Here is a 9,808-nt window from a genome sequence, read left to right as displayed (position 1 = left end):
TTAGGCAAGTCAGTTAGCTTCAATTAGCTCATCTGTGAATTTCAATTAGCTCATCTGTGAAATGGACCCACCTTTGTGCGGATCGAGATCAGATGTGCAAAAGGCTTAGCATAACGATGGCGCATAAGAGGCACACCACGCAACAAACAGCAGCGGTTGCTTGGGTGGCTGTTGGTAAGTATGTATTCAAGGAGCAAGATATCCCAGAGACCAGGAGACCGTGAAGGCGACGCTGCGAAAGGAGAAAAGATGGGAGAAGAGGCAAAAAGAGGGAAGAGGCAAAAAGAGGGAAGGGAAGAGGTGAGGAGGCAACAGGGTCCGCCCTCCAGGCGGGGCGCCAGCGAGAGGCCCAGGCAGGGGCGGGAGCGCACGTGGCCTATTTCGGGCGGAGCAGACGCGCTTGGCCGCAGCTGAGACCTCCGAGCCGGCCGCAGGAGACGAGCCTTTAAGGTAGGTCACTACAGGACTGTGAGGACCTTGAACACCGACTAGGGCAGCCCGGGGTCTTTGGGAGTCGGAGTTGAGCGGAAGGTACTGGGTGTGGGCTCGCCACCCTCCCGGGGCAGTTTGGGCCGGACGCCTGGGTCCTCTGGCCCCTCCCCTAGGGGGCGGGGTTAGGTATTCCGACCAATGACCAGTCGTCACCGAGGCCCCGCCTACTCCCCGCCCCCGGAGTCGCGGCGTCGCAGAGTGCCCAACCGCCCGGCGCCCTGGCCTGGGGCAGCTCGAGCGCCCGAACCTGTGGCTGGTGAGTGCGCACCCCCTCAGGGTCTCCGTCCCGATCCTGCCTCCAGCCCGTGCCCTAGAGCTCCGGGCCGCGGACCCAGGCACCGGGGAGTGACTCAGCGCGGGGAGGGTGGTGACTCACTGGGGCTAGAGATTCGAAGTGTTCAGGGCCTTGAATGCCGGGATGAGTGGGGTGAACGAGAGTCTTCCGAGCTGGTCCCGGGATAGGGCTGGGGCCTAGGGCCGGGCTGGGATAGAGGGAAGAAGGTCAGACACAAAGATCACAGGAGAAGCCACGGCTGCACCGCCTTGTGTGGGCCAGAGCCATGGTGGGGGGGCGGGTCCTGAGCTTCTGACTCAGCTCCCTGCCCCAGGACACCAAGATGCCCGGTGAACAGCAGACAGAGGAGGAGGAGGAGGAAGAGATGCAAGAAGAGATGGTGCTGCTGGTGAAGGGTGAGGAGGATGAGGGTGAAGAGAAGTATGAAGTGGTGAAACTCAAGATCCCCATGGACAACAAGGAGGTACGTGTTCCACACCCTGGGGTCCCTTCGCCCCTAAACCTGGTGCAGGTCCAGCCTCCCTCACACAGAATCCAGGGATCCTGTCCCTACTTTCCCTTGACTCTCAGGGTTGGCCACCCATCCTTCTGTCCCACAGTCCATGCTGCCATCATACAGATGTCACGCCTACTGTGCCAGGCTCTGTGCTGGGTGCTGGAGAGTAAACGCTCTCCTCGGTTCCTCGAGGTGATGTCTAGCAGGGTTAGACTGACAAGGGTGTTGAAGGTTTAAAGAGAGGAGTTTTAAGGAGATCAAAATATGAGTTAGATTTACCCATTAGAGACCCTAACTGCCACTAGGTATAGTTCTACTTCCCAAAACCCTACAGGACTCCCACCCACAGCCAGAGCAGCCCTGAGTCCAGCTGGAAGACTCCTGGGCCAGATTTGTGGGCCCAGGCTCCCTCTGATTTCTTCCTGCACAGGCGCCAGTTCCCAGAAAAAGAAAGTTCTGCTGCCCCCTAGTGGGTGTGGTGGGCCCTAGGGGGAGGGGGCTGGCTGCTGTGGCCTCCTCTTCCAGTCAAAATAACTATTTAGGGAATTCCCAGGCGGTCCAGTGGTTAGGACTCTGCGCTTTCACTGCGGTGGCCCGTTTAGTTCTGTTTTCTCAGGCTTCCTTGGCCCATCCTCCTAGCTCAGCCTGCCTCTTCCGGCCCTGTGAATCCCCTGGTCTCCACCTTTGTCCTACAAGTTAAGAACTCAGACTCCAGAGTTTAGGGTGGACTTCCAACTCTGTCACTTACCAGCTGTGTCACCTTAGGCAAGTTTAACCTCTTTGTGGCTCAGTTTCCTCACTGGTACAAGGGAAATCATAATAGCACCGACTTCTTGGGGTTGGGAGGATTAAATGAGTTAATACATGTAAAGAGTTAGAACTGTGTCTGGCACATAATAAACACTATGTAAGTATTTGCTGCTATTATTCATTTTTCTCCCTAAAGTTCAGGACCTTGGGCTAGGTCATCCTTCTGGAGATTTTTCTACTCATTTTTATCAAGGCCTTTCTGGGCTGAATCCTGAGGCTTGGGAGTGAACAGGGAAACCTAGAACATGGAGGCCTAGAGAATTGAGGGCAAATAACTCAAGGCAGTGGGGAAGGCTTCATGGAAATGACTTTGACGTGGGCCTTGAAAACTTAGTGGGAATTTGGCAAATGGAGGAGGAGGAAGGGCATTTCAGGATGAGGAAACAGCAAAAGCAAATGCTCAGGGAAGATAAGGCCAGAGAAGTAGGCGGGGCCAGAGAGTAAAAGGTGTTGAAAGGCAGCTTAGGAGTTTGGACGTACTCTGTTAGGTTATGCGGTGCCATCAGAAGCCTCAAATCAGAGGAGAGACATGATCAGATTTTCTATTTAGAAGAATCGTGGGCTGCTGTGGGGAGACCAGGTCAGGTACGGCTGGTAGCCTGCTCTAAGGTAGTGGCAGCAGGGGAGAGAAGATGGAAATAAGGGGGTTTTGGGGAACATTGATTGGACTGGATGGAGCTAAGGATGGGAAGGGTGGGTGTAGGCATGGCTAGTCATGAAAAGGCTGTAGAGCTAGACTCTGAATGGTATCATGTAGCTGTTAAAAGCATTGGCTCAAATCCTAACCACTGTTTACCAGTTTTGCCTCGACAGCCTTTTCATCTATAAAATGAGATAATGAAAGTAAGATCCTTGAAATCCAGTCTAAGTATCACGTGGGTGACTGGATTTGGAGGAGGGTGGAAATGAGAGTTACACACACACATCCCACAAGATAGCTCATCAACTTGCTGTGTGGTCTCCCTGAGTCTCGGTTTCTATGAAATAGTGGTCTCCAAAGCTCCTTCTAGTGTCAACATTCTGTGACTCTCAGCTCTCACCCAGTCCCATGGCCGGTCATTGTCCAGAACAGGCCTTAATTATGCTGCACTCAGTAGCTGGAGTATTCTCTCACTGCCTAGTAAAATCCAAACTATATTTAATGAATAGAAGGGTTTTGTCAGAGGGCTCTATATACATCCAGTCCTGTCTCTCCCTGCTTAAAATTGAACCCTTGAGTGGTATTCTGTTTCCCTCAGCTCCTGCGCCTGGCATTCAAAGGTCTTCATCGTCTGACCTCATGGCTTCATCTCTAGTCACTCAGCACCCATCCCATGCCCCAGCTTCAAACACACCTGACCCTTCTTACCTCGAAGACTTTGCCCATGTGGTCTTTCAACCTGTAGAACCCTCTTCACCTTTCCCACCTGCTTTCCCTAGGAGTAGTGCATCTCCTAGATCAGGCTTCTTCATTTTTGACATGCGTACATATCACCTGGGGATCTTGTTAAACTGAAGAGTTTGATCCAGTAGGTATGGGGGGGACTTGAGATTCTGTATTTCTAACAAGTTTCCAGTGATGCTGACGCTGCTGGTCTGTGGACCACACTTGATTTAGCAATGAGCGAGAGGATAGGGATTGTATTTTATACTCTGTACTCAAAAGAAGGGAGATTCTGACAGCTAAAAAAGCCCAGGTGAGGGAGACAAACTGTGTAGGTAACCTTAAACTTGTCAGTGAGATAGAATTGCATCATTCTATGAGAGAAGAGGTGTTTTAGATAATGACAGACTTCCGGTGTAAACCCTGACCCTGCCGATGGATTAGCTGTAGGACCTTGGTAGTCACTTACTTCTGAGTCTTATATCCTTATTTTAAAATGGTGCTAATACAGCCTAACCCAAAGGGTTGTGAGAATTTAAAATAAGAACATGGGTGGAAAGCACTTACCACACTTCCTGGCACACAGTGAGTGCTCAGTAAGTGGTAGTTATTGTTATTAATTAGAAAAGTAATGGCTGAGGAAAAAACTGGAATGTTTGCTCTGGTTTAAAACAAAAACAAAAACACCTTAAGCAGGAAGACAAAATCACTAACTTTATTTTTTATTTATTTATTTTTAAAATAAATTTATTTATTTATTTATTTATTTTTGGCTGCATTGGGTCTTTGTTGCTACACTCAGGCTTTCTTTAGTTGTGGTGAGCAGGGCTTCTCATTGTGGTGTCTTCCTTGTTGTGGAGCACGGGCTCTAGGCACGCGGGCTTCAATAGTTGTGGCTTCTGGGCTCTAGAGCGCTGGCTCAGTAGTTGTGGCGCACGGGCTTAGTTGCTCCATGGCATGTGGGATCTTCCCGGACCAGGGCTCAAACCTGTGTCCCCTGCATTGGCAGGCAGATTCTTAACCACTGCGCCACCAGGGAAGTTCCAAAATCACTAACTTTAAATACTTGGATTGTCATATTCTTATACTACATGTATCCCCCTAGTACCCTCATGTTATAGTGCAGATACCCTGTATTCTAATTTTTAAATCTAACAGCTGTAGAACTTAAAAGGCATGTAAGTCTGGTATTTGCCAGGCTTCAGTCACTTACCTGTTTGCTCATTTATTTAATGCTCTTCTTCAGATAGATTCACATTGTTTTGTTAAATAAATTTACCCTCATCTGAGCAATAATACTGATGAAATTGTGGGTTTCATGTGATCTGTTGTTTTTCTAATATCCATGAAAATAAATACATAATGATCATAGTAAGATAAGAGTTAGCCTACATAACACTTAGAATCCTCTTGCATTCTGTGATGTGCATACCTCAAGTCGGGAAATATTGATCTCACCTAGCCTACCTTGCCTTCCTTGGTTCACTGAGGCAGGGGAAGGGAGGGACTTGCCTGGGGTCTTTATGAGCTAGACTCAGCCCCTCTTACGAAGATTCTTCCTAGGGCACCCAAGGCCCCTCCTCCTGGAGCTGGAGATACCAAGGGTACTTGTGTGAAGAATTTCTTTTTCACAAGACAGTGAATCCAGCATAAGGAAGTCCTCAGGCTGGTCAAAGTCACCTTAAAGAAGGGTGCCAAAGAAAAACAGGCCAGAAAAATACAGATATAATGAGAAAAATTCTCTCCACGATGGCTGACGTGATGAAATAAACCCAATAGATGTCAAAACCGGGGCAAGACTGGAAAGCATGACCTTGAATTCAGACTGCCGAATTTGCTGTGGGGAGTTTCTCGATTTAAAGTATCAAGTTGTATTTTAACCTTGAATCCCTCTTAGAGAGTGCCAGGCACTTGGAGTCCAGCGGCTGTCACATCTTCATGCTGTGTGTGCAGGGAAGCAGTGTAGCCTACTGGTTAAGGGTGAGAACTCTTAAGGTCAGTCCTGACTCCCACTGGCTATGTGAATTTAATCTCTCTGAGCTCAGTTTTCTCAAAAGATAATGCCTGACTCAAGGGGGAGTGACAGGAAGATTTAATACAATAATGTACATAACATAGCACTGTCAGATCTTTACACTGTAATGTTATTATTATCATGATAATAGTATTTAAGCCAGAGTTCCCTTGGCTGGTGACCAGTTTCCCAAACTGCCTTGTTTTCAAATTTCTGAGGTGGTTACCAAAAAGCTACTGTCTTTTTAACAAAGGATCTTGAAGGCCCTGAAGGTGCCCTCCTTACAACTTCAGAAAGAAGAGGCCTCGCCACTCCCTAGTTTGTCATTTACCCTCTCTTAACCTGTTTCCTTATCTATAGAAGAAGAATAGTGATAATCACTTGGTGGAGATGGAATATGGGGAGAAAGAAGCTAACACTGTCTTATGCTTAATATGTGCCTGGTTTTTCATTTGGTCATGAATTAATATCCTATTTGCTTAGTCCATAGGAGAGATTTAACACCACTTTTGCTAGGATGAGCCTTCTCTTTTCTAAGAAGGAAGCAATGTTTCCTCAGTATTCCTCTTTACTGTTAGTACAAACTGTTTTCCCTTCATCTGCCTCTTATAAAGCATTTCTTTTTCTGATTTTATCTCCAGAGGCCCAGACCTCATGAAACTGGCTTATTTTTGAATTTTTTTCATTTCAGGCCTCAGAATAGTATTTGGGTTTCACCCTGGCTGCCTTTTTTGCAGCTTAAAAAATGATAGGTGCTTGCTCTTGAAAGTTTATTAGAGAGCCTGGACTTGATGGTGGCCTGGTTTCTAAGACACCGTGCTCTCCTGGGTCTCTTACCTCACTGGCTGCTTCTGCTCAGTCTCCTTTGCTGGCTGCTTTTTGTCTTGCCACCCCCATTTCTCTCTGCCTATTCCTTGGGCGAACTCATCCAGTCTCAAGGCTTTAAAAACCACCTCCACGCTGATGCCTTCCCAATTAACATCTCCAGCCTAGGCCTCTCTCCTGAGCTCCAGATGTGTCAAGGAGAACTGCAGATAAGATCAGAAACGGATAGTAGGTACCAACTTGCGCCTCCCTCCACCCTCAGCTCTGTAGATGGCAATTCCGCCTTTGTAGTTGCTAAGCTCAAAATCCTTGGAGTCATTTTTACTCCTTTCTTTACACCTCATGTCTAATCTACTATCAAATTTGCTGTCTCAAACTGCAGAATATGTCCAGAAGCAGACCACTTCTCACCACCTTCACTTCCCAACTTTGTCACTGGGTCCAAGCCACTGTCTTCTCTGGCTTGCAGTACAGTAGCTTCCTCCCTGGGTTCCTGCCCCCTCCCCTCCTTTATTCTTTTTTTTTTTAATTAATTTTTTTTTTTTTGGCTGCGTTGGTTCTTTGTTGCTGCGCATGGACTTTCTCTAGTTGCGGCGAGCGGGGGCTTCTCTTGTTGCGGAGCACAGGCTCCAGGCATGTGGGCTCAGTAGCTGTGGCTCACAGGCTTAATTGCTCTGCAGCATGTGGGATCTTCACGGACCAGGGCTTGAACCCTTGTCCCCTGCATTGGCAGGCGGATTCTTAACCACTGCACCACCAGGGAAGCCCCTGAAACCTTTTAAAATATGAGTCTAATCTGTTCCCCTCCTTGCTCAAAACCGTCTAACATCTCTATTGAGTCCTCACCTCATTCACATGCAAGGCCCTATGCTAAGATATCCCCTTCAGGACCACTCCATGGATTACTCTTCCCCTCCTGCCGTCCGCCCTAAGCACTGTTTCTGGCCATTCCTAGAACAGGAAAACTGCTGTCTCAGGGCCTTGCTTTTCCCCCTGGAACCTGCTCTCTCACCTCCTTAGGTCTTCGCTCATGTGACATCAGCGAGATTCCTCAACCCTATTTAAATTTGCAGCACCCCCTCCAATACCAGCACTCCTTATCCATTCTTCCTGAAACTAGGAATTAAAAAAAAAATTTAATGTTGAATCCCCAGTTCCTAGAACAGAGTCTGGCACATTGTACGCGTTCAATAAATACTGTATGAATTAATAAAGAATAGCTAGAATTACACTAGGCATTGTGCTATGTGCGTTTATGTTAATCTCATTTAAAGCGCACAACCGTCCTGAGAGGCGCACCCCGTGGCTTTTCCTACTGTACAAACGGGGGACGGAGAGGCTGCAGCCGGCAGAGCCCCAGGTCTCTGGCTCCCGAGCCTCTCGGTCAGGGCTGACCTGTCCCCTGTCCCCTCTCCCCGCAGGTCCCGAGCGAGGCGCCAGCGCCGTCGGCGGACCCGGCGCGCCCACACGCGTGCCGGGACTGCGGCCGCGCCTTTGCACGCCGCTCCACATTGGCCAAGCACGTCCGCATACACACGGGCGAGCGGCCCTTTGCGTGCACCGAGTGCGGCCGGCGCTTCTCGCAGAAGTCAGCGCTGACCAAACACAGCCGCACGCATACGGGCGAGCGGCCTTACGAATGCCCAGAATGCGACAAGCGCTTCTCGGCCGCCTCGAACCTGCGGCAGCACCGGCGGCGCCACACGGGCGAGAAGCCGTACGCATGCGCACAATGCGGCCGCCGCTTCGCGCAGAGCTCCAACTATGCACAGCACCTGCGCGTGCACACGGGCGAGAAGCCGTACTCGTGCCCGGACTGCGGACGCGCCTTCGGCGGCAGTTCGTGTCTGGCGCGCCACCGACGCACGCACACGGGCGAGCGGCCGTACGCATGCGCCGACTGCGGCACGCGCTTCGCTCAGAGCTCGGCGCTGGCCAAGCACCGGCGCGTGCACACGGGCGAGAAGCCGCACCGCTGCGCCGTGTGCGGCCGCGGCTTCGGCCACCGCTCCAACCTGGCGGAGCATGCGCGCACGCACACAGGCGAGCGGCCCTACCCATGTGCCGAGTGCGGCCGGCGCTTCCGCCTCAGCTCACACTTCATCCGCCACCGTCGCGCGCACATGCGGCGCCGTCTCTACATCTGCGCGGGCTGCGGCCGGGACTTCAAGCTACCCGCCGGAGCCACTGCCACTGAGCGCTGCCCAGATTGTGAGGGCAGTTGAACCGCCATTCTTGTCTCCGCGGGGTGCGAGCTGGGGAGGGGCACGCTAGTATCCCGACCTGGGGCTGCGTTAACCTGGACAACTCCCCGCCCCGCCTCCTGCGTCTCAGATGGGGTGGGACGGCGGGCCTGGCTGCCCTGGAACTGGGAGACAGGGAGGATCCCCTACCGGGGGTCCCTGGAAACGCGCCCACCTCCCCCTCATTACATCCCCTCGGCCCGTGTTAGAGTGAATAAAGTATTATATCCTCACCCCACCCGTGCCTGTGAATGAGGTGGGTGGGGTGTGAATTAGGAGGAAAGTTGGGGGTCTCTCCAGGCTTAGGTGATTTAGGTGAATTGTCATGGAGTCAAGTGGGGCTATAAGCCCAAAAGTGTTCCAGGAACTGGTTTTGTGTGTGTGTGGAGTCATTCCACGCTTGGCCCTTGGTTATGTCTTCATGACCTCAGACCTAGAAGGGTCCATAAATTTAGCGCATTTGTGATCAACAGGCACTGCATTCTGCAGAGCTTTGAGTGAGCCGGCATGAACCTCATGGAACTTGGTCTAGTAAAGAGAAGCAATAGTGGAAACTTTAGCACGAGGTTAAAGGACTTCACTGCTACATTATTATTAGCTCATTTTCATCCTCAAAGCATCCCAAAGTGAGGTAACTCTTTTACCTCCATTTCTGCAGATGAGTAAATAGGTACCGACAGCCAGTGAATGGCACAGTGAGGACGAGTACACAGGCAAGTGCAGTCCCTTGTCATTGGAACTCTGTTGGGGGAGTTGCTGGATAGGAGAGGTCTTCAGTGCAGTCTTGGAGTTTAGAGAGGCTCTTCTCAGAGGTGGCATTTAAGCTGGTCTTAAGGTCAAGAGAGTTGGGGTTGGGGACGTATGGAGAGAACCCCTGAACCTGCATGCCAGACTTGTTAGAGCTTGCAGATGTCCTCTGGGGTGGAAGGCAGGGACAACAAGCAAGGACGTTGGCAGGAGACAGACCACTAAGGACCCTGGAAGCCAGGTTAAATGTTCCAAGGCCACAAAGAAGCCTTGAGGGATTAGAGGGGAGGGAGGCATATGGCATATTATTGAGCTAGAATTAATAGGAGTTAAAGTGGACGTGCGGAAAGGAGAGATGGGGCTGATTTCATTTCTTAGCTTGGGTGACCGCAGGCAGTGTCATTGAGATGGGGACACAGGATGAGGAGCAGGAGCAGGAGTTGAAGTGGCAGCAATTGTTACACCCCAACCTGGACACATTGAGTGTGAAGTAAATGTGGACGGGTCAGGGAGGCGATTGGAA

General features: G+C 50.7%; 1 protein-coding gene across 2 annotated transcripts; it reads left to right on the top strand.

Moving 5' to 3' along the window:
- The first annotated feature begins 309 nt into the window (after positions 1-309).
- Positions 310-8,776, top strand: ZNF771 (zinc finger protein 771). 2 transcript variants are annotated; one of them, XM_019921748.3, is made up of 3 exons: positions 310-450; positions 1,101-1,250; positions 7,717-8,776. In XM_019921748.3, exons 2-3 carry the CDS (start codon positions 1,110-1,112, stop codon positions 8,518-8,520), a joined length of 945 nt encoding a protein of 314 aa, XP_019777307.1. In that variant the 5' UTR covers positions 310-450; positions 1,101-1,109; the 3' UTR covers positions 8,521-8,776. The 2 variants fall into 2 exon arrangements, with proteins under 2 accessions (XP_019777307.1, XP_019777306.1); XM_019921747.2 differs by lacking the exon at positions 310-450 and adding an exon at positions 533-748.
- Positions 8,777-9,808: the final 1,032 nt, after the last annotated feature.

Source organism: Tursiops truncatus, chromosome 15, assembly GCF_011762595.2.
Source record: "Tursiops truncatus isolate mTurTru1 chromosome 15, mTurTru1.mat.Y, whole genome shotgun sequence".
Taxonomy (NCBI): Eukaryota; Metazoa; Chordata; class Mammalia; order Artiodactyla; family Delphinidae; genus Tursiops; species Tursiops truncatus.
Note: the sequence above shows the minus strand (reverse complement) of the source record. Positions and strands in the feature narration are given on the sequence as shown.

Coding starts and splice junctions, on each gene's coding strand:
- ZNF771 (XM_019921748.3), top strand. CDS start 1,110: ATGCCCGGTGAACAGCAGACAGAGGAGGAGGAGGAGGAAGAGATGCAA. Junction 1,251..7,716: donor TCCCCATGGACAACAAGGAG/GTACGTGTTCCA, acceptor CTCTCCCCGCAG/GTCCCGAGCGAGGCGCCAGC.